The sequence below is a fragment of the Triturus cristatus genome, chromosome 9, assembly GCF_964204655.1.
Source record: "Triturus cristatus chromosome 9, aTriCri1.1, whole genome shotgun sequence".
Taxonomy (NCBI): Eukaryota; Metazoa; Chordata; class Amphibia; order Caudata; family Salamandridae; genus Triturus; species Triturus cristatus.
The window spans coordinates 61,014,706-61,042,467 of NC_140592.1; the positions used below are offsets into that span (position 1 = coordinate 61,014,706).

General features: G+C 48.1%; 1 protein-coding gene across 3 annotated transcripts in view; it reads left to right on the top strand.

The window, feature by feature from the left end:
- Positions 1 to 27,762, top strand: part of CHCHD6 (coiled-coil-helix-coiled-coil-helix domain containing 6) — a 1,117,425-nt gene that overhangs the window by 505,161 nt on the left and 584,502 nt on the right. For all 3 annotated transcript variants that reach the window (XM_085624410.1, XM_085624411.1, XM_085624412.1), the window contains one exon: positions 21,033 to 21,103. In XM_085624410.1, coding sequence (XP_085480536.1) covers positions 21,033 to 21,103 — 71 coding nt within the window. The remainder of the gene's footprint in view (positions 1 to 21,032; positions 21,104 to 27,762) is intronic.

The following is a 27,762-nucleotide window of genomic DNA, read 5'->3' on the forward strand; positions in this document are numbered from 1 at the left end:
CTCTTTCTCTACCTGCATATAAGAGGTGGCGAATGGGCATCCCCTGGAGTGCCTATTTCTCTGTGGCACACGTGGAGTCTTCCTGTATCATGTACCACCATTCGTTTAAAATCATGAGTTGAGAGGCCGTGTAGTAAGATTTGATGCCCACTACCGCAATGCCCACGTCCTAAGTAGATTTGAAACACTTTGCTGAGGCAATCATGGGTTTCCGTAATTCCACAGGAAGCTGCAGAGCATGGAATATAATTTACGTAAGAAGGGGCAAGGCAGGTCGTAAGGGTAATTTTGTAGTTAGCAGAGAAATTGGGGAAGGGTCACCATCTTGAAATTGGCAGATCTACCTATGAGGGTTAGTGGGAGTGCCGACCACGTCCTTTGATCTACTTGAAACAAATCCATCAACTGCTGGAAATTATGTTCCCATGTCATAAGCAAATTCATTGTGATGTATACCCCCAGACAGTGGAAGCTCTGTGTGTCTCTTGTAAGTTCAGTCGCCCACCTCAGGTCCTGGGGATGGGTAAGGATCATGAACACAGTCGACTAGGTTAATGAAGAGACTGGTTGCTTCCCCAAAGATTTTGAACATACGGAGAGCCCTAGGGTCTAAAATGTCGGGTTGATTAAAAAACACAAAGACGTTGTCTGCATAAAGACCTATCCTATCCAAAACCCTGGGTCCCCACTCAAATCCCTGTATCTGCTCATCACTTCGAAACCATTGGGCCACCGGCTCCATAGCAATAGCAACAAACATTTGCAATGCAATAGGTGTCGCAGTTACGCAAGTTTAAGCTATTGGCATTGTAAATGACAATGCCTTTTATTTGTGTTTTTAAAACGAAAACAAAAATTAAAGGCATTGTTATTTGCAATGTCAATAGCTCAGACTCGCGTAACTGTGAGACCTATTGCATTGCAAATGCTTGTTCTGCATTGCTTAGCAGCTAGACGCCATGAATGCAGAACGGGGACCACCTGCTATTTCAGAGCAGAGGTCCACCCGAATGTGCCTCTTTTACTCAGACACGGGCCTCAGACCCCCACAGTCGCCCACCTCACACTGAAAGGAGCAAGCCAGCAGACGCCAGACAGCAATAGGCACCACTGAAGGCAGAGGAGCCAAGGTACACTTGTGCCACTTGTAGCTCACTTTAACAGATGCTGAAACGCGACATGTCTCATCTGTTGTTTTAGTAGGCGCCATGTTGGTTGTGTGAACTGCGTCTTACGCAATTAACGTATTTAACAAGGCTTGTCATAGTAAAATCAGTTGGACCGTTCAATTCTAATCCTCCATAACATTCGATCAAAGCAGAGAGCTATCCTGCAATACAGTTTTAAGGTAAGGAGGTTGCATACACTCTTCCCTACACCACCTTCACATAGAAGGTAAATTGTAAACTGCTATCTTGTTATTGTTAATTAAGACCCGTATTGCACACAGACTGTGTCGATATCTCAGTAGTCCGAGATACGACTTTCCAAATGATTCCATCGCAGATCTGAGAGTGATTCAGTTTTGCGAGGATTGCGGTCTTTATTTTGAAACACTGCCGCTTGTTTATATATGCATCGCGCTTTCACCTTAAGTGAAAGCACGATATATATATAAACAGGCGTGTCTGGAAGAGACACCGTGCACGAGTGTGCTCGAGCGGAATCTCCGGCTGTTTTCGTGCGTCTGCCGCTTGTTCATATGTGCATCGTGCTTTCACCTTAAGTGAATGCGCTATGCATATATAAACACGCGTGTCTGGAAGAGACGCGGTGCGCGAGCGAAATCTCCAGTCCAGGTGGGTGGGGCCTAATGCCAACAGGGCAGACACCAACCCCGCTTCCAGAGAAGCCTGGACACGAAAGCAACGACAATACATCTCGCCAAGGCGAAGCAGCGCTTGTGTGCTGCAACGCCGGCGAGACCTAAAAAGGAGCGGGGATAGTTGCCATCCCTGCCACACATGCCCCTCTGAATGACAAACGGCTCCAACGTTGCAGAGCCAACCCTGACACAGACATGTGAGGCATGTGTGTAGCAGTCTTACATAAATAGTGAAGCAGGATCGAAGTTTTGGTGGCGGATAATAAAGACCAGCCTATCGGGTCAAAGACCTTCTCCATATCTGCTAGGAGAACCGCCACTCGTTGTCCCAGGCGACCAGAGAGTGCCAGGGTATTATAAAGCCATCTAAGGTTGTGTCTAGTGGCGTGCCTGGGCATGAACCCTGCTTGGTCCATGTGGACCAAGGAGGAGATCAGTGACCAAATGGTTTGCTACACCCATAGCCATGATTTGGACTTCTGTATTGAGGAGGGAGGTGGGACAGTACATGGAGCAAATATCTGGGGGGAGACCTAGTTTTTTGATTACTATAACTTGGGTCCTACAAAAATCAGGGGACTACTGCGCATTTCTTACTGCTTCTTTTAGCACCGACTCTAGGGATGCACTCAGCTTGTGCATAAACGGTTAAACATTTTCTGCAGGGAAGCCATTGAGGCCAGGCGCCGTCCTGGAATTCAGTTGGCTTAAGGCAACTGAAAGTTCCTCAGCTGTGAGGTCACCACTGAGCGAGTGCCGCTCCAGTTCGATGAGCGTCCAAAATGGGAGGTCCTTCACAAAGTCGTCTATCACTGTAGTGGGCAGAACACCCTGCTTGGCGTATAATTCAGAGTAATACTGTGCAAAACATTGGGCGATATCTACATCCTAGATAATTTTCACCCCCTCTTGTCCTGTCAGGGATAGATTCAGATTATGTGCTTGTAGGTTATAACATACGCAGTAGAGTAATTTGCTCACCTTGTCTCCCCACCAATGGATATAAGTTTGTGAGTTGAGCCAAATGGCCCTTGCCTCTTCTAGGGGTGTGCGCTTCAAGACTGTTTGCGTATGGGCCACTTCTCTGCACAGCTCATTGCCTGGATTTACTAAACAACAGTCCTCTACGTTTATTATCCAAGATTCAAGGTCACTGATCACTTGCTGTTTCCTGTGTTTACTGCCTGTTGTGAAGCTGATAATGACCCCTCCGAGTGTTGCTTTAAAAGCCTCCCATAAGGTACCAGGAGAGGTCACCAAATTTAGATTTTTGGTAAAGTATGTATCAATGACCAAATGGTCTTGACCTCCAAAAAGGAAATGTTGTGGGGCGGTGGTACTTAAACTTGACTAGTGTCAGAGTCCCCGTTCAAAAGTCCAGTGACTGCAACGTATCTGCCCCTTTGATCGGCCCATTCCTTAGTAACCACAAAGGGGAGATGCCCTTGACCAAAACGGCCACCCTTAGTGAATCCCTGGTGAACTGTGCATGAAATGCCTGTCTATACCCTTATCTAGCCAGGAAGGGAGTTTTGTTAATCATCAAGTGTCTCTCTTTAAGGAAGAGGGTAGCCGCCTGCAGTCTCTTCCCGTCCCTAAAGGCCACTGTTTGTTTAATCTTATCAAGGAAGCCATTTATGTTCCAATTCATTATACGTATCTGGGCAGTTTGAATGTTCCAGTTGTGGTCAGCCATTTGAGCTCAGCATGGGTCCCACATCGGAATGGGAAGCATTACCCCAAGGGGGTTGAGTGGGCACCAACATTATAAACAATAAACATGAACACAAAGCTTAAATACAATGTACCTCGGCACTCTAGATATCTCTCAATTGTCAAATGATTTAGACAAAATAATACATGCAGAATCAATGTGTAAACTCACAGGAAACCAAACTATATAATCAATTTACTGCACAATGTTATTTAATATCACAAGTTTTAAAAAAAACACACAATTATACACAATAGAAAAATGGGGGTGTGATCTAAAGCACAAACATAATCCTTAAATTTCCACGGAGGTCGAGATCATATGGCCTCTTTTGTTGGCAGTGATGGGAAAACAACAAAACATGAACACAAACTCCCCATACCCTCCCTCCCTATACTTCAACAACATGAAGCATCTGACGAGGGGCGGGATCGCATGGTGACGGCGCCACCCTGCCCCAACTGGAGCCCACCGGAACTGGTTAAGGCCAGCACTCGATTCCTCTGCGCAAGAAACAATGTCACCCAGGCACGGAGGAACACGGAGCACTGGGGGGTCCAAGTGGCACTCTCATGGCTCCGTCACAATCCACCACTAATATCGCTTCTGGATAGCCCTCGGTCTGGGTTGGAAGAGAGGCAAAATTGCTCAGTTTGTCTACTTACACATAAAACTGTATTCTTGCTCACAATTCGACCTTAATGGTCAGCAAATTACAGACCCTTTCGACCGGGCCACCATGAAATGTTACTTGTAGCCCCCACACACTGGTCGTTCATATCTGCCCATTGTTTCTACTTGAAGTCATAGTGCCTCCCACATAAGTCAGTTTATCACTCTTCCATTCCTATTTCCTGCTCCTGGAAGAGGATAGTTTGTACAGACTTGACTCAGGCTCTTACTACATTCACTGAGTAAGACACAACAGAATGGACAATCAGCTCTTTGTGGGCTTCACTGAAGCCTCCAAACTGCGAATATCCTTTTGCCTGGTGGTCCAAAAATCCTTGCACTATGGGTGTACTAGATAGATCCTTATATAGGGTAATTAGTTGGCTTTCCTGTGGGTCCAAGTAAGAACTAGTTATATAAACAGTGTCATCTCAAATTGGGATGAGTTCTTTACTGTCAGTGTTTAACACTCCATACATGTCACATATCGCCCATTTTTAATCTCACAAAGCCTTAGCTACATTTACTAGCAGCTGCATCTGTTGTGTCTCTGTTTGGGTGGTTGTATAAAACTCAATGTCCACTAAACTGTCTCCTGACATTTTCTCCAACGCTCACAGCTAATTCATTATTCCAAAGCTCCAGGTCTTGCTACCTGTCGCAATTGGTTTTCAAATTGGGAGAGACGGGTGGGTGTACTGATACAAAAGACAATGTATTTAACAGCCTTATAACTTAGGAGGTAACACAGAAAAGAAACATCAGGGTCCCGATGTAGGTAAAATCGAAATACAGAGTCCTTAATAGCGAATTTTACCGATTTGTTATTAAGAACTCGGTATTTCAGATGTAGACAAAAAGTCGGTAAAATTTAGCGATTCGGTATAAATCACAAAACAAATTACCGATTCCCCATTACCGAATCTGTATCACCGATTCCATAATACAGATTCGGTACTGGCTGTGGACAATCCTCACCCTTATCCTCGGAGTCAGTTAGTTCCACTGCTGTTCCTTTCATTGTGGCAAGGTTATGCAGCATGGCACATGTTGCTATTATTTTACAGCAGATGATGGGGCGGTACTGACGTGCACCTCCACTCTTGTGGAGGCAGCGGAACCTGATTTATAAGAGTCCAAATGTGCGCTCCACAACATTGCGCGTAGATCTATGTGCCACATTGTATCTTCTCTCACTTGGGGTAGATGGGTTGAGATATGGAGTCAGGATAAATGCCCGCACGGCATATGTGCTATCACCTGAGTGGGAAAGGAAGTGTCATTAATAACAGTCACCAATACATTCATCCAAGGTATACATCAGGGTGTGTCACATTGATTTACCTTGCAGGTATCCTTCTCCAAATTCGCCCCCAGCCAGACGTGTGTAGATCCCACTGTTCCTGAATATGTAGGAGTCATGGGTGTGCCCTGGGAATTTGGCTACGATGTCGGTAATGATGTGGTCCGCATCGCAAATTACCTACACGTTGATAGAATGTGTAGATTTGCGGTTCCGATATATGTACTCTGTAGCTGCAGGTGGGCAGATTGGCATGTGTGTCCCATCAATGCACCCTATTACATGTGGGAACTGTGCCTTTTGATGAAAATCCATCTTGGTTTTTACAGTTCCGCCTGTGTGCTGGGGAAGCGTATGTAGTGATGCATTCTTTGCATCATGGCATCCAGGAAAGTGTTGAAAAAACGGGACAGGCAACTCTTTGACACACCACCTGCCACAGCTATCACCCCCTGGTAACTACCTGATGCAAGTAGGTGCAGGCTACAGAGCACCTGAACATGTGTTGGTATAGCGTGCGCCCTTGGTGTCTGATGCTCCAGGAGTGGGTGAAGGTCCTGTATCAGGTCTAGGATGGTTTGGGGGTGTAGCCTGTACCTCTCATGGATTTCAGCCTCAGTCAGTTGGAACAATGTAACACGCAGTCTGTACACGCGTTCCTCCCGTCTCCAGATCCTCAGTCCTGCTGCTTGCATCCGAAGCTGCCTTGCTATAACATAGAGGGCCGCCATTGTGTTCATACTGTTGCATTTTGGGGCTGTTTAAATGCAGTCCACCTGCTTTGAGTCAGTGGTAATTTGCGACTCCTAAATACTGAAAAATTGAAACATCGGTAATAGCGATTTTTGGTACATCGATTTGCGAGTTCTTAAGGATTTCTTATTTTGCGATTCGGTATTTAGGGTTTCGGTGTCTGCTAATCGCAAATTAAGGAATCACTAACTGGTTTCCCTTATTTTTAGCGATTCCTTATTTTGCTATGGCGTTTGGTGTTACCTACAGTGTACATGGCTATTTACCGGTCGGTATTTGGCCACCTACATCTGGCCCTAAAGTTCCTGAAATGACCCAGAACATTTTGTCTGATCCTTTTTTCCAATCGACAGGTTCATTTAGACCCGCACAGTAGTGTCCAAACGTCTGCTCTTACCGCTAGCACCTGTCACAGATGGCCTTCTAGGCCCTCTGGCCTTTTACCTTTGACTCTTATCACGTCAAGTATTCTTGTACTGTAAATCCTCTTGTATTAACATAATTTGTTCATTCGTGATGTTTTGCCACGCTTAACAGTGCTTCACCTTACCAATTACTCTTCCATAATGTGTATAAGAAATAGATTGCCCTTGTTGCTTCTTTACCATGTCTCTCACCCACGCCCTGTGAAGAATCTTCTCTTCGCATGTTTTTTCCCTTCGTGCAGGTTATTAGTAAAATATAAAATATTAGTTAAAATGATCTGTTATTATATTTAATCATATGTCTTTGGCACTGACTGTAGAGTGACTAAACACACACGCCCCGAAGCACACCCTGCATCAGATAAACAGAATGCCATGGCTTTACAGGGACTAAACACACTGCATCAGGAATGCCGCCCCGAAGCATGCATTGCATCAGATAGACAGAATGCCTTGGCTTTACAGGGACCAAACACTGCACCTGGAGTGCCGCCCGAAGCACACACTGCATCAGATTAACAGAATGCCTTGGCTTTACAGGGACCAAACACACTGCATCAGGACTGCCGCCCCGGAGCACACACTGCATTTTTTTTTTTTTTTTTGAAAACCTTTATTGACAGTCCAATAAGAACAAGTATGGGCCTACAACCCCCAGGGCCGGCCGCTAAGCAATCAGCACAATAACGACAAGTACAAACACAGGCAGCACTTCGGGGAGCAAAATCGTACTACTAATACTGTGAACAGCGTAAGTAGGGCACCAGGAGAAAAAGGTTTTCATTTTATGATGAGACAAGGCAGAAGGATCAGGTGACAAGCAATTTTAAAACCAACGATCACGAATCTGGAGAGTAGTGAACGTTAGCGATTTACAGCAATCTATTAGGTCCATGGCGCAAACACAAGAACATCAGGATGGGGAAGAACATAATATACAGTTGCGCCCGCAATCCCCGGCCAGAACTCCCCAAGAACACCCCGGAAGTTGTGAACACATGAAGCGACAACGAGGCATAGCAAAGGGGGGTGTATCACGCTGATCCCAGAAAAAGAAAAAACAAAAAGAATCAGAGAAGAAAAAGGAGGCCATGGAAAAAGAGATGAGAGAATACAGAATCCCCTCCCCCAACCCCCCACCCTGCACCTCTGCAGATGAGTACGGCCCCCCCCCCCCCAGCAGTGTGCCTGTCGCCCTAGAACCAGACCCGAAATATAGAGAGTAGGGAAAAAGAAGTAGGAAAGGACCCCCACCAGGCGGGGGGGTAGAGAAAGTATTTATAAACTGGAGGAGGGCCTTCATAACAGACCCCCGGCGTTCTCCCTCCCGCACGGTAAGGTTCCCCTAAAGTGAACAAGGAACAGCACAAAGACAATCTTCTCAAACCACGATGGGGAGCATTATGCACCTATTGTGCCAGTAGCCATGTCAGGAGAGCACGCCACCCCTAAGCCCGCCCGTCCACTAGGCGACCACCCCCGAGGGGCCAGCCTTATCCCTGACCACTCTTCGGAATTCTGCCCATGCCAACCCCTCGACCCAGCACCATACCCAATGTTCCTAGGCAGAGAAATGTCCAACAACGACAGGGAAGCGACGCACACAGGTGGGATGGACGTCTCCGAGCATCAACACAGTCCGCCGCGTGAAGAAACAGGCTTCCCAGTGCTGCCCTAGGATCTGCACTGCATGCAAGGTTCAGGGAGGCAGAAGCAGCCAAAGCAGACATTAGTTGCTGGAGTTGTCCCTGGGTCGTAGGAGGGCATGTACGGGATGAGGCCACCACATCACACTCAGGTCCAACGCCTCCGGGACAGATCAGGCCCTCAGAAGGTCGAACACACTGTAGCATACTGGCCGGGGCGTCCAGTTGTATACTAACCTCAGGGGTGGCCGCCACAGCGTCCTCCTGCGCGCAGTGTGGGTAGTCTCTGTGTTCGTGCGGACAGGCGGGCCGCCACTGCCCCAACTCCGACGCCACACCATCGAGCTTACTCCCCAAGATCACGAGACCATGAACCAAGGAGGAGTGAAGAGTACCAAGAGCCTCGAGGAGGTCTCCGTACCCCAGCTCAGCTCTTTGCGATCTCGCCGCCATACTCCCAGAAGTCGTACGCTCACAGGCCCGCTGCGGCCCAGCGGACAGGATGGTAGGCTTCATCGCCCAAAGATGGCCGCCAAGTATGCCCGACCCTCACCGGGGCCGGGACAAGCGTCGCGATGGCCACGTCGCGGGTGACCGGGTTCCGGGGGCAGGGAAAAAAACCTATCCGTGGTCACGGGCAACAGTCGTCCCCACCACGGACCAGCTCCCGTAGAAATCCAGGGGCGGCCCGCAGCGATCGGGGCAGGATACGGACGGCGGCCGGGCAGCACACCAGCAAGGCAGGGGCAGTCACCGGAGGATCTAAGAGTTGCACCCCCGGTCATGCACTCGGTCCGCTACGCTGGGCAGTAGAAGTGACCATGCCGAAATGTAGGCCGAGTTTGGCACCGCTCCGGTGGGCCGACTCCACCCAGTCACCACTGGCCGCTGTTGTCGCACTGCCACCCGGCCACTGCGTCCACTCGATGTCCCGGCTCCAGGGCCGCACAGGCCGCAAAGTTCAGATGCAGTTTTCTCCGGTGATACCGCAGCTAGAAACCTCGGAGTCACACAGTCGGGAGCCCCTCTCTTTCAGAAACACGACCACGTAGCACAGGTTGAGGATCTCAGGCAGGATATCCGTGCGGGATGCGGAGGTTCACGGAGCCGGGAGTCTACGCTGCCGTCCCGGTCGCCATCTTGGCTCCTCCCCCGCACACACTGCATTTGATAAACAGAATGCCTTGGCTTTACAGGGACTAAACACACTGCATCAGGACTGCCGCCTGAAGCACGCACTGCATCAGTTAAACCGAATGCCATAGCTGTAGAGGGACTAAACACACTGCATCAGGATTGCCTCCCCAAAGCACGCACTGCATCAGATAAACAGAATGCCTTGGCTTTACAGGGACTAAACACACAGCATCAGGACTGCTGCTCCAAAGCCTGCACTGCATGAGATAAACAGAATGCTTTGGCTTTACAGGAACTAAACACACTGCATCAGGATTGCCGCCCCAAAACACGCACTGCATCAGATAAACAGAATGCCTTGGCTTTACAGGGACTAAACACACAGCATCAGGACTGCCGTCCCGAAGCCTGCACTGCATTAGATAAACAGAATGCCTTGGCTTTACAGGAACTAAACACACTGCATCAGGACTGCCACCCCGAAGCACGCACTGCATCAGATAAACAGAATGCCATGGCTATAGAGGAACTAAACACACTGCATCAGGACTACCGCCCCGAAGCACACACAGCATCAGATAAACATAATGCCATGGCTGTAGAGGGACTAAACACACTGCATCAGGAGTGCCGCCCAGAAGCACGCACTGCATCAGATAAACAGAATACAATGGCTTTCCAGGGACTAAACACACTGCATCAGTAGTGCCGCCCTGAAGCACACCCTGCATCAGATAAACAGAATGCCTTGGCTTTACAGGGACCAAATCACTGCATCAGGAGTGCCACCCCGAAGCACGCACTGCCTTAGACAACCAGAATGCCATGGCAGTAGAGGGACTAAACACATTGCATCAGGACTGCCGCCCGAAGCATGCACTGCATCAGATAAACAGAATGCCATGGCTTTACAGGGACGAAACACACTGCATCAGGACTGTTGCCCGAAGCTCACACTGCATCAGATAAACAGAATGCCATGGCTTTGCAGGGACTAAACACTCTGCATCAGGACTGCCGCCCCGAAGCACTCACTGCATTTGATAAACAGAATGCCATGGATGTATAAGGACTAAACACACTGCATCAGGACTGCCGTACGAAGCTCGCACTGCATCAGATAAACAGGATGCCATGGCTTTACAGGGACTAAACACACTGCATCAGGAGTGCCGCCCGAAGCACGCACTGCCTTAGATAGCCAGAATGCCATGGCTGTAGAGGGATTAAACACACTGCATCAGGTCTGCAGCCCCGAATCACGCACTGCATCAGATAAACAGAATGGCTTGGCTTTACCGGGACCAAACACACTGCATCAGGACTGCGGCCCGAAGCACGCATTGCATCAGATAAACAGAATGCCTTGGCTTTACAGGGACCAAAACACTGCATCAGGACTCCTGCCCCGAAGCATGCACCGCATCAGATGAACAGAATGCAATGGCTGTGCAGGGACTAAAAACACTGCATCAGAACTGCCGCCCCCAAGCACGCACTGCATCAGATGAACAAAATGCCTTGGCTTTACAGGGACTAAACACACTGCATCAGGACTGCCGCCCGAAGCACGCAGTGCATCAGATAAATAGAATGCCATGGCTGTAGAGGGCTTAAACACACTGCATCAGGATTGCCGCCCTGAAGCACGCACTGCATCAGATAAACAGAATGCCTTAGCTGTACAGGGACTGAACACACTGCATCAGTACTGCCTCCCTGAAGCACGCACTGTATCAGATAAACAGAATGCCATGGCTTTACATGGACTAAACACACTGCATCAGAACTGCCGCCCCGAAACACGCACTGCATCAGATAAACAGAATTCCAGACTGTAGAGGGACTAATCACACTGCATCAGGACTGTCGCACCGAAGCACACATTGCATCAGATAAACAGAATGCCATGACTGTAGAGGGGCTAAACACACTGCATCAGGATTGCCGCCCTGAAGCACTCACTGCATCAGATAAACAGAATGCCTTAGCTTTACAGGGACTGAACACACTGCATCAGGACTGCCGCCCGCGGCACACACTGTATCAGATAAACAGAATGCCATGGCTTTACAGGGACTAAACACAGTGCATCAGGACTGCCTCCCCGAAGCACGCACTGCATCAGATAAACAGAATGCCAGACTGTAGAGGGACTAAACACACTGCATCAGGACTGCCGCCTCAAACCACTCACTGCATCAGATAAACAGAATGCCATGGCTGTATAAGGACTAAACACACTGCATCAGGACTGCCGCCCTAGCTCGCACTGCATCAGATAAACAGAATGCCATGGCTTTGCAGGGACAAAACACTCTGCATCAGGACTGCCGCCCCGAAGCACTCACTGCATTTGATAAACAGAATGCCATGGCTGTATAAGGACTAAACACACTGCATCAGGACTGCCGTCTGAAGCTCGCACTGCATCAGATAAACAGGATGCCATGGCTTTACAGGGACTAAACACACTGCATCAGGAGTGCTGCCCGAAGCACGCACTGCCTTAGATAGTCAGAATGCCCTGGCTGTAGAGGGATTAAACACACTGCCGTCTGAAGCTCGCAGTGCATCAGATAAACAGAATGCCTTGGCTTCACAGGGACCAAGCACACTGCATCAGGACTGCTGCCCGAAGCATGCACTGCATAGGATAAACAGAATGCCATGACTGCAGAGGGACTAAACACACTGCATCAGGACTGCCGCCCCGAAGCATGCACCGCATCAGATGAACAGAATGCAATGGCTGTGCAGGGACTAAAAACACTGCATCAGAACTACCGCCCCAAGCACGCACTGCATCAGATTAACAAAATGCCTTGGCTTTACAGGGACTAAACACACTGCATCAGGACTGCCGCCCGAAGCACGCAGTGCATCAGATAAACAGAATGCCATGGCTGTAGAGGGCTTAAACACACTGCATCAGGATTGCCGCCCCGAAGCACTCACTGCATCAGATAAACAGAATGCCATGGCTGTATAAGGACTAAACACACTGCATCAGGACTACCGCCCGAAGCACAGAATGCACCAGTTAAACAGAATGCCTTGGCTTTACAGGGACCAAAACAATGCATCAGGAGTGCTGCCCCGAAGCACGCACTGCCTTATATAGCCGGAATGCCATGGCAGTAGAGGGACTAAACACACTGCATCAGGATTGCCACCCCAAAGCACGCACTGCATCAGATGAACAGAATGCCTTGGCTTTACCTGGACTAAACACACAGCATCAGGACTGCCGCCCGAAGCACGCACTACATCAGATAAACAGAATATAATGGCTGTAGAGGGACTGAATACACTGCATAAGGACTACAGTTGGTAAGCACAAACAGCATCATATAGACAGACTGCCATGGCTGTATAAGGACTAAACACACTGCGTCAGGACTTCCACCCCGAAGCCCGCACTGCATCAGATAGACCGAATGCCATGGCTTTACAGGGACTAACCACACTGCATAAAGTGTGTCGCCCCGAAGCACGCACTGCATCGGATAGACAGAATGCCATGGCTGTCGAGGGACTAAACACACTGCATCAGGACTGCCTGCCTGAAACACACCCTGCATCAAATAGACAAAATGCCATGGCAGTGAATCAGATAGTCAGAATGCCTTGGCTTCACAGGGACCAAACACACTGTACCAGGAGTGTCTCCCCGAAGCACGCACTGCATCGGATAGACAGAATGCCATGGCTTCACAGGGACCAAACACACTGTACCAGGAGTGTCTCCCCGAAGCACGCACTGCATCGGATAGACGGAATGCCATGGCTTTACAGGAACCAAACACACTGTACCAGGAGTGTCTCCCCGAAGCACGCACTGCATCGGATAGACAGAATGCCATGGCTTCACAGGGACCAAACACACTGTACCAGGAGTGTCTCCCCGAAGCACGCACTGCATCGGATAGACAGAATGCCATGGCTTTACAGGAACCAAACACACTGTACCAGGAGTGTCTCCCCGAAGCACGCACTGCATCAGATAGACAGAATGCCTTGGCTTCACAGGGACCAAACACACTGTACCAGGAGTGTCTCCCCGAAGCACGCACTGCATCGGATAGACAGAATGCCATGGCTTCACAGGGACCAAACACACTGTACCAGGAGTGTCTCCCCGAAGCACGCACTGCATCGGATAGACAGAATGCCATGGCTTCACAGGGACCAAACACACTGTACCACGAGTGTCTCCCCGAAGCACGCACTGCATCGGATAGACAGAATGCCATGGCTTTACAGGAACCAAACACACTGTACCAGGAGTGTCTCCCCGAAGCACGCACTGCATCAGATAGACAGAATGCCATGGCTTTACAGGGACCAAACACTTCATCAGGACTTCCGCCCTGAAGCACACCCTGCATCAAATAGACAGAATACCATGGCTGTCAAGGGACTAAACACACTCTATCAGGACTGTCGTCCCGAAGCACGCACTGCATCAGATAAACAGACTGCCATGGCTTTACAGGGACCAAACACACTGTACCAGGAGTGCTGCCCTGAAGCACACACTGCATCAGATAAACAGAATGCCTTGCCTTTACAGGGACCAAACACACTGTAGCAGGAGTGTCTGTCAGAAGCACGCACAGAAGCACGCACTGTATTAGATAGGCAGAATGTCATGGCTGTAGAGGCACTAAACATACTGCATCAGAGAGACAGAATGCCAGGGCTGTGGAAGGACTAAACACACTGCCATGGCTGTTTAAGGACTAAACACACTGCCATGGCTGTATAAGAACGGAACACACTGTATAAGGACTACCACCCTAAGCACATACTGCATCAAAATGACAGAATGCCATGACTATACAAGGACTAAACACACTGTAGAAGGACTGCCTCCCCAAAGCATACACCACATCAGAAAGACTGATTTCCATAGGTGTACAAGGACTAAACACATTGTGTAAAGACTGCCTCCCCAAAACACACACTGCATCAGAAAGACAGAATTCCATGGGTGTATAGGGACTAAACACACTCTATAAGAACTGCCTTCCTAAAGCACACATCACATCATAGAGACAGAATGACTTGGCAGTACAAGCACTAAACGCACTATAAGGACTGCCACCCGAAGCACAAACTGCATCAAAAAGACAGAAGGCCGAGACAGTACAATGACTTAAAACATTGAATAAGGACTTCCGCCCCAAAGCCCAAACTGCATCAGAAAAACAGAATGCCATGGGAGCATAAGGACTAAACACATTGTATAAGGACTACTGCCCTGAAGCACTAACCACATCGGAAAAACTGAATGCTATGGCAGTATTTGGACTAAACACACTACTGTTTCACTATTGTGAAACTCCCAGGTAGTTGATCAAATCCTGTATGTTTCCATTCCTCAAATTCATTGGCATACATTAGAATATTGATGCCCAGCAAAAAAACAAAGCAAAGCATCTGTTCTCGGTTGGACAGAATTTGTAATTGATCTGATAAGAATTGGGTGCAGTAAGTAAGGTGTGAAAAGTGCAGGAGATGCACTGACTTTGAGAAATGGTAAAGATCAGTTGCAGGTAGCTTAAATAAAAAATGGTGAGGCTCAAAGGAGCACGACGCCCAATAAATTCGTGGGCAGGAGCATGATTGGTGGGGCACTTCTCTTTGCTGTCCACGAGCAGAAAAATGAAGGACTTCTTTCCTGCTTGTGGGACGCAACTCCAACCAATCCTGGAGCTGCTCTCATGCTGTGAAAGCAGCTCCAGAATTGGTGGGAACAGGTTCACCCAGTGCTCATTTTGAGGCAGAGGGCCTGTGCCAGAAATCCCCAAGCTGTTTCCCAGCCTTTGGATAGCTGGGTCTACAGTGCGCATGTCGGGCTCAGTGGCGGCTGTTCGGCTAAGGTGCAGGAGCGTCACCCCACTTCTTTTTTGCAGTGAAACAGAGAAAATAAAATGATAATAACTCGCGTTGTCATTTTATTTTCTCCTACTTTCTCTCACAGCTTTGCGTGAGGGAGCGGGGTCAGAGGAAAATTGATAGCATCCTCCTAAAGTGCGCAATGACTGCTTGGACGCCCTCCCAGGCCGCTGAAAACAGTCTTGTGCACTTCGCATGCTCTCCATGCAGGCTGCATTACAGCCTACGTGGAGAACATGTCCAGGCCTCCAGTCAGCGTCTGAGTGCCGAAAGACAGCGCCCAATTTATTTATTTATTTATTGGGCTTATTGAGCGCGACAGCTACCCAAAAAGGGTTTTCCGGCGCTAGAAGATACTGAACCATAAAGGCAAGAGAAGGTTACTGGTTGAAAAGCCAGGTCTTAATGGCTTTGCGGAAATGAGTGTAGCGAGTTTCCAAACGGAGAGGTTGCGGGAGGGAGTTCCAGAGCTTGGGGCCTAGAAGGGAGAAGGATCTTCCTCCCATCCTCGCTCGGCGTGTTTTGGGGACACAGAAAAGGCCTTGAGTGGAGGACCTCAGGCATCGAGCAGGCGTGTAAGTGTGCACGAGGGTTTGGAGGTATCCGGGGGCATTGCCCCATTTTATTCTATGCATGAGGCTAAGAGTTTTGAATTTGACCCTATTTTCGATTCTTAACCAGTGGAGCGCTTTAAGGTGACCGGACATGCGTTCCCTCCTATTGCATTTGCATAGCAGTCTGGCTGCAGCGTTTTGTACCAGTTGGAGGCGTCGCATGACTGCCTGTGATGCCCCTAAATAGAGGACATTACCGTAATCTAAACGGGAGGTGATTAGTGCGTTGACCACAGTCTTTTGTGTATCATCCGGGAGCATCCAAATGATTTTTCTGAGCCATCTCAGAATTGTAAAACAGGTAGCTGTGAGGTTGTTGACCTGGAGCTCCATAGTTAAGCCATTATCAATGGTAATGCCAAGATTACGGACTTGTTGCGACGGGGTTGGTAAGGGGCCCATTTCAGATGGCCAGTGTCTAGAATTCCAGAGGTTTTGGTTAGGACCCACTATTAAGACCTCTGTTTTGCTGCCGTTGAGTTTAAGCATATTAGTGCTCATCCAGGTGGCGATGTTCCTGAGGCCTGTCTGCAGGAGGTAGGTGGAATCGTTGTCACTATTAGAAAGGGAAAATACGATTTGTGAGTCGTCGGCGTATGTGAACATTTTGAGACAGGCTGCTTCAGCGATCTGGGCGAGCGGGGTTACATAGAGGTTAAAAAGAAGGGGGGCTTAACACCGATCCTTGTGGCACTCCATAGGGGGAAAGATGCACATTAGATGCCGCACTGCTAGAGGAGATTTGAAATGTCCTGAGAGTCAGGAAAGATGCGACCCAGTCTAGTGCATTACCTTTAATGCCCATGTTGGAGAGTGAGGCAAGCAGTATGTTGTGAGAGATGGTGTCGAACGCTGCGCTGAGGTCGAGTAGAATCAGCGCAGCTGAGTCCCCTTTATCGACCAGTAGGCGGAGATTTTCCATCACTCCGAGTAGTGTTGTCTCCGTCGAGAAACCGGGGCGGAAACCCGATTGGGAGGGGTGCAGGATGTCGTTAGCCTCCGCAAACCTTGCGAGGTGTTCATGGACATGTTTCTCCAAGATTTTGGAGAAGACTGGCAGGAGGGATATTGGACGGAAGTTTGCCAGGATTTTTGGATCAGCCGATGGTTTCTTGAGTAGAGGTGAGACCATGGCATGTTTCCAGGATGACGGGACCTTAGCCGTGGAGAGGGATAAGTTCAATGTTTGACATATCACGGCAAGTAGTGGGGTGTTCAGGAGTCTGAGTATTGAGATCGGGAGGGGGTCGGCGGGCGAACCAGATTTTACTTTCCCTAAGATGTCTCGCAGACCCTGAACATCGATCCCGGGCCACGCTGTAAGTGGCTCATAGGACGGATGAGGTTGAGAGGAGATGTCCTCTCCGTTTGGGCCGGGGACTTGCACCCTTTTAGCATGAACCTGGTGCTGTTTTAATATCTCCTGGTAGATTGTCTCCATCTTCGTTGTGAAATATTTCGCTAGTTCTTCACACTGGAACCTGTTCAGAGGAAGAGGTTTTGCTGATGTATTAGAGCCTGCTAACTCTTTTACAAGGTTAAAAAGAGTCTTAGATTTGTTTGTAGCTTCAGAGATAGATTTGGCTACATAGTTGGCTCTTGCCATGTTACAGGCTTTATGATAAAACTTGAGCTTGTTTCTATAGTTCGAGCTGGCAACCGGGGAGTAATCTTTCCTCCAAAGGCGTTCTAGGCGTTTGCATTTGGATTTTGTAGCCTTCAGTTGCTCATTATACCATAAGGCAGGGGAGTTATGAGGGATGGATTTTTTGTGAGCTTGGGGCAGGCAAATGTCTAGGGCACCTAGGAGCCATTTGTTAATTTTGGTGGCTACGATCTCTATGTCTTCGGTGTCAAATATTTCATCCAGAGGGGCAGCGATTAGGACGGACGCGAATTGGTTTATGTCCAGTTTTTTCCAATTTCTTGTGAAGGACTTGCTTGTCCCGCTCGGAAGGCTAGAAGTCGTATGATCATCCACGTTGAATTTTATTAGGAAGTGGTCTGACCAATCTAGGGGCAGAGCAGGTTGGCAGTGTAGCAGGGGAAGGCTGGAAAAAATAGGGTCCAGGAGGTGGCCCCCTTTGTGTGTTGGGCCCGAGTTCCATAAGGTGAGGTTCATGGCGGCCAGGTCATGAACTAAATTGTTTCCTGGTTTGTTTGTTGGGTCGTCGAAATGAATGTTCAGGTCGCCTACGATAGATAGGTTGTTGTAGTTTACCCTTACTGAAGCGGTCCAATCCACTAGTTGGGTGGCCCAAGGTTGTATAGGGCCAGGTGGACGGTAAATCAGGAGACCTGTGAAGGTGAAATTCGGGTGGAGTTGGAGTTTAAAAAGGGCCATCTCACAGGCGGTTAAGGGAATGGGTTCCAAAGTACATTGCAGCGATTTTTTGAAAATGACTGCTAACCCACCTCCAATGCCGGTGGTTCGGTCTTTTCGGATGATGGCATAATTCGATGGTAGGGCTTCAGCAATGTCTGGGCCAGAGCGGACGTGTAGCCATGTCTCAGTGAGGAAAAGGGCGTCTAGTGAGTTGTCGGACAGGAGGTCAAATATATCTCTTTTGTGTTTGCTGAGTGACCTGCAGTTCAGGCTACCAAGACGCCATGTGTGTGCCGACTTACGGCCATTGGATCCGGGCCGACAGAGCTGCGGGACGTCAGGTTGAAAGTTGCATGCAGGGCATGCAATACAGGTGTTGCTATAGTTGGGTAAGATTTCACAGTTATGTTTAACAGGGGGTCGCAGTGAATGTAGCAGCTCAGGCGTATAAATGTTACATATACTGGAGTTTCCTCCAGGGGTTACGGGCCCTGGGCCCGGCCTGGCGCAGACGGGCTTTCCTTTGGCGCGCAAACGGCGCCGTCCGCTGCGCTTCCGGAAGATGCACATTTTTATACAGAGAGGGAGAGGGTCGGTGTGGGCGTGGCCTCTCGTAAGGGGCGTGGCCTGTGGGCTCGCCGGGAAAGGCGGCAAAGGACTTTGGGGTTTGTCCCGCGGCAGCGCTAATATCCGCTGCGCGGGTGTGACAGGAGCGTGGTAGAGCCCCGAAAACAGAGTGCAGGTAGGATTAAAAACAATATAATCGTGACACTCAAATTTTAAAAAATGTGCTTTTGCGGTCGGGCTCCCGGCTTCCGCCTCAGGAGATTCAGTGCTTTAAGTGGCGCTTGCAATCAGCGTCCTTAAATAGTGGAGTCAGGGGGCGTGGCCTCTCGTAAGGGGCGTGGCCTGTGTGCTCGCCGGGAAAGGCGGCAAAGGACTTTGGGGTTTGTCCCGCGGCAGCGCTAATATCCGCTGCGCGGGTGTGACAGGAGCGTGGTAGAGCCCCGAAAACAGAGTGCAGGTAGGATTAAAAACAATATAATCGTGACACTCAAACCAACCACAAAGCTGCTAAGGCAGCTTTGTGAGTGTCTGACTGGGAGCCTGGCTGTGGTTCCTGTGGTCGAGCGAGGGAAGGACTACGGAGGAGAGACGCGGCGAGAAAGCAGCAAAAAGGTAAGTTTATTTGGGTTTTTTATAGCCGCTTCCCTTGCATCTTCCCACCCTACCTCCCGTGCCCTCCCCGCCCCCTACCTCTGACCTATGCAGTCGACGCGGGCCGGGCTGGCCAAATCCCACATGCGCACTGTAGACCAGTGCTGTCATCCTGCATTTGCAAGATTCAGCCCCGCCCCCTACCCTTGTGCTGTACACAGCGTGAACCTGTGTGGTGGCAAATAAATAAAATGGCATTTATATGCCATTTTATTTATGTTTGGCTGCTGCACTCGCTGCAGGCGGGCGACGTTCCTCCACTCCTGAGGCGGAGCCGCCCCGGTAAATATGCACAAAAGTTATTGTAAGGTTTGTCCTTGTTGTATTTACACGGTTGTATTAGGAGGCAGTTATTTTTTACAACATTCCCTGCATTTAAGGTCATAATAGCATGATTGGTTTTACTGAAATTGCTGCAGTGTATCCTGCCGGTCTGGTGTGCCAGTGGTGGCTCATTTATCATTGGTTCAACACTGCAACCTGCTCTCGCCAACATCTGTTTTGGCCTGGCACTCTCCGTTATCATGGCGTCTCCATAAATTGGCCAGCGTCAATTTTTTTGACCATGTAACTCCGGATTAATTCAAGTGAAAGATAATGGCTGTGTTCTTGATGGGTTTCATCAATAATATTCCCACAATATTGACTCATTGCCATGTTACCTCCTAGTGAGTCTTTAGGTGGTGAACTGGATTGAAACCAGGACAGGAGGGCCTTTCATGAGATTGGCGTTGATGCAAGGGAGACGGGAATGGACAAGAGTCCGTTTGAGATCAGCTCTAGGGCCTGTGTACGTGTTGCCTTTATCAATTGTTATTTCAAAATGAACGATATTGCTCATTGCAGCTGAGCTTAAGCTCTGAAATGGAGGCAATACAATTAGGGGTTAAGCTCTACTTTAGGTTGGCTAGAGGGCAGTGAAAGAGATACAGTATATAAAAGTTCAAAGTCATGATTTATCAAATTAAAAAAGATCACCAGTTAGAGCAATCTTGTGTGCATGAATACTTTTTGGGAAAAGTTTTGTCCAGCGACATCAGTCCAAGTAATGGTTGTAAGTAATTCAAAATGCTTTGCCTGTGCACTTCTACGGTGTCTCTGGAAAGCGCGAGAGAATGTCACGTGTGGGATTGAGCATGTTGATTCTTCCTATTTTAGGGCACTCACAGTTGTGATAGATGCGGGAGCTGGGGCAGATGATGATAAAGTGCGGAACCCGGGTTGGAACCGAGGTCTCCTAGTTCAGAGTTCTTATTGTATAAACTAGTCTATAGGACTATAGTTGGAGCATTTCCTAGATTTGGATCAAGCGGTAGACAGCATCATTTATTGTTTTATGTGCAAGAAAACGTTACCAAATTATCTGAACAGCTATTCTGAAAATAATAAGCCCTGTTTACTGCCAAAAACAATTAGACAAACAGGGTTTGCTGCCTGCCTTCTCCTCCGCACCCCCTACTTCGTGTTGATGAGTCTTATGTTTGTTCCTTTGCAGAACACTGAGATCTACAAGATGACGTCAGAGCAGTTCCACACCGCCGCCACCAATGCAGAGTTCCGCGTCAAGTAAGGAGTCTCTCTTACTTCCCTGCCTTGCTTTGGTTGTGGAAACAGATCAACAAAGAGAAGATGTGCCTGGCGGGTGGGTGTTTCTGACTCATGTGCGTGCTGCAAGGGGATCTTCAATGTTGCCAAATAACTCTATCAAAGTCGTTAATTCTGCGATGTGTTTGAAGAAAATAGAGTGCCAACACAGGCGGCCGCGCCGCACTTGCTAAGTGTGTTGGTTGTTGCACAGATGTCCCTGAATATGCGAGACGGGGCTGGGCCATTAAATTCAGCGGGGACATGCACAGTTGGCCTGGCCTTGGCGATGCCGCCACCTCTTTGATAATGGCAGTCGTGTTATGCTTGCCATGAAAAAGTTGCCAACCAGCACCTGTAGGAGACCAGATCTCCTCTAGCATTCTCAATTGCCTTCAAGGCCAGGGTCACACAGTTTATAGCACAGCCTACAATTCAGGCTGCAGTTAACATATGGTTTGGGAGTCTTCCCACCGGCCTGCCACTTTAGTTTTCTGCACCCTTAACGTATATGAGACTTTACCAGACAAAGACTTGAATAACTGTTCTTCCCTTCATCCCTACCTCAACCACTGCTTCCTCCTTCCACAGCCCCTGATCTAACCATCTTTTTTGTTTGGCTCCCTATGAAAAATACATCTGAGCACAATTCTGTTTGATGTCACAGGGTAAATAAATGGGCGCACCCCTTTTTCTAACGTTGACTCCATTTGCAGACGTCAGTCCAACAGCCTAGCTATTATTGATCAAATATTGTAAAGAGATGGAATCTACCTTCTTGGACCCCATTTCATAGTTAGTTTTGTTTTTCACTTGATTACATTCATAATTTTACTTAGCAATGCCTGCATTAAGCACAGCTGGGTAATAAATGCAAGCTCTAACAAAACAATTAAAATACAGGTCATAATTAAAAAGATGCCAAATACGTTTTTTCTGACATTACATATTCCTACTGTATTTCTTGTCTAAGCTGGCTGTCTGCTGTATGTTACCTTTTATGGCTGATTTGATGAAGTGTAAGTGCAAATGTGCGTAAACCTCACACACCTGTGTCCCCATCGGTTTCAGCGTTCAGTTCCTCCTCTTGTCTTTGAGCCCCCGAAGGACACGGAGCACCATCAAGTTGTGTTCATCGTGTTCAGATGAACGAAATGTGAGAATGTCAATGCTAATTTCTCGCAGTGCATGTGCCAACAAGATTTAACCTATTGATCAAATAATTGGGGCGCAGCAGTCAGGAATAAGAACTGGTTACAGCGGCACTGACATGGCACCAGTCGATATGTGTCCTTGTCGCTTGACATCACGGTAGCAGCAGATCGTTGTCCCCGTCGGGCCTTTCCATTTTTATTGTGCCTCACAGTGGATTGCATACGAATTTTATTCAAAGTGACCTATAATCGGGAAACATTATTTCCCATGGCGTCTGAACCACGCAGTGCCTTTACAACTCAGTCTGAACCACGAATGTGTCTTTAGCTTGGGTTCCTTTAGCCTGCAAGTCGTTACAACGGCTTGCTTTAGGGAACGCAGTGCTGGACTGGTGTTGGATTTTAAGTCCAACACCATCCCTACTCATACACAGACTGGAGCTGGAAAAGTACGTTACACTTTCAAAGTCCAGCACGTCCCTAAGGCAAGTCGTTATAACCACTCGCGTGCTAAAGGAACTTGTGGTAACAACGCAGTTGTTGTTTAGATGCATTGTCAAGGCACGTGTGGTTTAGGCATGCGCCTAAGGAAGAGGTGTATTAAAGAAAACAAGAGCGACCCATACGTCCTTGTGAGCTGGGTAAGTACACTAGTACAAAAACCAATGTTCACAAGGAACTCATTTCTCTGAATTATTAAAGATCTGCAACTAAAGTAATTGCTCAGATTCAATCATAAACAAAAAAATTGTATAGAGATGTGACCCTCTATCGAGTCCAAGTGAAATCTACATTAATTAGATACCAATTAATCAAAACAATCCATTCACTTTTTTTGTCCGCAAGACTACCTGACTTCAGCCGAAGTAGGTAATTTAATTATACAATATCAAAAATGGTTACAAATAAATCCACATTAAATATTTCAGTGTGCCCCATTGAAGTGACCATAACCTTTTAGGTGAATATTCTGTGACAAGGTGAACGAACAAGTGAAAAACAGGTTATTGGTAAAGTACAAAAGGATGAGCTGGATACATTTATAATTTCATTTTTTAAGCTCTCTCTTTTGTCTGTAGTTGACGGTGTTTCGACCCTCTCTAGATACGGGGTCTCATCAGGACCAAGTTACTGGGGTATAGTGTAGCAGAGTACTTCCAACGTAATATCATCTGCAGCGGATCAGTGCTGTGATATCGATGCGGTGGTTAAACCAGAAACCCACATAATGGCTCAATCATAATATTGGACGATTCCAAGACTTAGTCAGACGATGTTCTAACCCTTGATAGGGAATTCCGAGGTAGATTAAAAAAAAAAATCACCTTTTAAATCGGACATGCCAATAGACCCAACTCCGGCGGGAGACTCCCGATTTTTTGAAGCCAAAAAGGGGTTTCTTTTAAGTGTCTCCCTCCTGAAATTGAACCTTGTTCAATAGAAGTCCCAGGGGAAATGACCTTCTCCCTATTTCTATTTCAAAATCTCCCCTTCCCTGTCCTAAAATGTTGGCATGTATGTTTTAAATGGCAACGTATTCTTCTTAAGCGGCAATATATATATACACGCCCTTGTGACTGTATGCTGCTAACAAATTGCTAATTTGCACCTATGGGTAACCGCCTAAAACCGGGCGCCCACATGTAATGATTTTAATGAATCGATCATGAATTAAGAAGTAAAGTTGTGAAGTACTTGGCCAATCAGCGTACAGATGACCCTGGTCATCCTATAAAAATATGCATGTGGTTTCTCATACGCACCCTACCGGGCGCACATCTCAGGCCGACGCGCGTCCTTTCCCTCAAGTCAAAATTGATGGATCCGTGATTCTAGTGGGGTGAGGGTGGGGGGAGCAAACCCCGGTAATCCTGCGGGTGCAGCGAAATCCAATGGCGTTCCACGGCCCACCCTGGGCCCGGGGAATGCGCTCAGCTTGGGGGGTGCTGGGGCCGGGGCCGGTCTCCCAGAAGGCTGCAGCCATTGTTTTAGCATTGTCTCGGTCTCCTGAAGAGTGTTACGTTTGGATTAGCCCGCGAGGATTAAATGTTATTACATTCGCTGAATCTGTAAAAAGAATCGCTGAAGAGGTTATGGCTTAGTGCAGACGCTACAGATTTTCTTTTCCCTAAAGGGTCGCATTTTTTTCGCCTGATTTCGGCTTAGCCTGTGTTTTTCATTTTATTGGAGCCTGGAAACCAGAGGTGCTGATTTTTTTTCTGCATGAGCGCGCACGGGCCACTATTGAGGCTTTTTAAATGAGGATTAGAAAGTCGTTTAAAGATAAAATATTCAGAGGCGAATCGTGTTTTTCTCGCTCTGTGATCTCGCAGCTCTGCCCCGATTCTCCTCCTGGAATGGCTCTTTCGGTCTGTTTTTCCCCGGTTCGGGGGCGGGTTGCAGTGCTCACGCCTCCGATGCGGCGTGTCCTCTGTCAGTTCTCATCAGGCCTTCTTGTAACCTCAGCACCCGGCCTTAAACTGAGTCGTTCTGCTGAAAATACAGCTTTAGCGCCAAACCAGCTATTTCTGAAACTGCACTTTTATTAGAAAACGAAATGGACAATTAATCCTACTTGCGGTTGTGGGTCTGAGCAACCGGGCGCTGCCTGGAACGCTCCGCCCACCTTTTGGGGGGCGTGAGTAAGGGAGTGGACTGGCAGTCCACTGATGGGAGGGGTGGCTCCTCCCAAAATTGATAACCACCGATTGGCGACGGCCACGGTGTAGTTTGGCTCATCAGGCGGGCAGGCGGCATAGGGGCTGGCCTACCCTTGGATCGCCCGTAAGATAACCCACCATGTTGGCATATTTGTTATGCAAATAAACCTGCAGCAATTTTCTCCACTACCTAAGGTGTTGTGTGGTTTATTCATGTATGTTGCTGTATGAGAACTGAGGAGTGTCGCCGAAATTGTATGGCAAACTCCAGCGGACTCCTTGGCTTTCAGAGTCCCTCTTCGCCATCCACCTAAAAGTAAAACTGAGGGGGCCACGTGACCATGTCCCTTTAATTGTCTGGAGACTGATTGTTTATTTATTCCAGCTTTGACATAGCGCAAACTCCACCAAGCAGGGTTTCAGAGCGCTGCATAGGATGGTGTGAGAAACACCAGGCAAGAGTCAGTCATGCCTTGACTGGGGATGTAAGAGAGCTGACTGCTTACAGTACAAAATGAGGTCAGAAATGAACAGGCGATCACAGTCCACGGGCCTATCATCTAGGCCAGGCTTCTCCAACGAGTGGCCACCGGTAGATCTCCGGATACCTTAAGGCAGCCCTCCCGTGAGCAGCCCAGCCTACTAAATGAGAAGCTTTTGCTTTGGTGAATTAATATATTAATACCAAAATTGAAATTTATGGATTTTAGGCAACAATGTATGTATTTCTAAAATTCACAAGCTGATGTTTGGAGGAAAATGGTTGAAAATGCTAAATATAATTAAAGATGATAAATCGTGCAGCGTTGGGGTTACTAATTACGTATAGTATCCCCTTGGTGCCAGGGGCATTGCAGCGATGGTTGTAATTTTATACCCACCTAGAGGCGTGCCACATGGTCAAAGCCTTTTGTACAGTACTGCTGGCACCAGGCCGAGGCTGAGGTGATCACTGCTCAGAAACGTGCATCCGGTGGCCACTAATGTAATCCTGTCTTATAATGGTCACTATTACTACATTAATACTATTAGTAGCACGGGATGATTTTTATTGAAAATGAGTAGCTCTTATTACAGAAAAGGTTGGCGACTTGATCTAGTTACTGAGGGCTAGAGCAGCGTGTTGAGGGAGGTATCATGATTACCAGTGAACGGTTGCTCCCAGTGAACTAATCACCACCTATTACTTGGCTTATGCATTCTATGCAACGTCATTTCCTATGTTTGGCCGCTTCCTGTCCGTACAAGCTTTGGCCGGGTATGACAATGGTGCGCAGTATATGCTTTCAGAATGGTATCTGCAGTAACCATTCCTCCTGATGAGAGCCACTACCTCAACAGAAACTAGATGTCGACACGGTACACTGCACAATTTCCTGTATTGTTGCCTCAGGTCCAGGCAGAGGCAGAGAGACAGGAAGTCAAATCCTGGCCGGGTCCAAACGTGTCCAGGTATGAACCTGTCCAGAGGTACAGATGGTGCTGGCCCAACATGTTCTATACATTTCTGCTACCTATCATTTGTAAAGCGCTCTGATACCCGCGAGGGTCATGTTCGCTATATATAAAACTTTTCAAATAAATAAATGAGAAAAGGAGTAGTTTGAGGGCTCAGATGATTTAGATTCAATGACTCTCACCCAGTTCATACAGCAAAAAACAGACGTCTTGAACTTCAGCTGCACAGAGATCAGCAATAAACCAGCTCATTATTGCATTTATCAGGACATTACAGTAGCCCAACTGACAAAATTACAGGAATTCCAAAATGCCTTTGGAGCTGTTTATTCCTGAATGAGCATGAACGCATGTAGCAAATGTAAAGAAGTGTCATTCAATTTTATATACCATAGGACGTGAAATTGCAGGGTGCAGCTTGTGATTGGCTGCCTTGCAGCACCACCTCTTCTATCTAGGTATTTTGATGGAATCTTGTTTTCAATTATGGCCCAGTACATAAGAGATAGCTTCATCTTGTCTTCTGAATTGGATTTGCTGCATCTAAAAGGGTCTAGATGTCGGTTGGTTCGTCGTTTCCATCTGAAGCCTGCTTGGTGGGACGTGTGAAATGAATTCGCTTTAACCCAGTTCTTTCAGGCCACTTATCTTTGGCAGTAGCCACAACTCTCTTTACACATCATCCCCTGTCCTGGAAATCAGTAAAAAAAAAAAAAGAGGAAGCAGGATTTTGTCCAGACTTTGGATAATTGGAGTGCCGAACCAGTTTCAGATTTTGAACATAGAAAGGGTCACCTGTCCGCCGCCATGAAGATGTCCACCCCACTGATGTGGGATGCCTCTGTGGGCACCACAGCCTGCTCTGTTAAAGGCACAATTTGGTAACACCAGATTTACTAGGAGTCAAGAGCTTTCTCCGAACTGGCGTCACCCCTGGTCAGTGAGCAGCAATTCCCCCGCAGCTCAGCTCGTCAGCACTCCGACCTCGGTCCCCACAGGCAGGGTTCGAGACCTCTCCCTGCTGAGTCCCGCTTTTTCACCTTTTTGGTTATTCTTATTTTCAGCTCCTTTCCCTCTTGGCTCGGCTAAGTGTGGCCCGCTACCCCTAACGCTACCGCTACCTGCGTTCCTCGTTTTTTCCCGCCGTAACCCGCCCGCTCCCGCCTCCCAGCCACACGCCCCTTCCCCTCCCCTACTTCTATGCTGACCGCTGTGCAGTCGCGCCGCTGGCATGCCTAAGGCAAGCCAGTCTGTGCCCGTCCGTGCCTGGACCGTGCCCAGCGCCAGACCCCTGGCCCCGGCAAGAGCCACGACAACCGCCGCCGCCAAATTCCTCCATGGACTCAACACCAAACGATCATCAAACTGC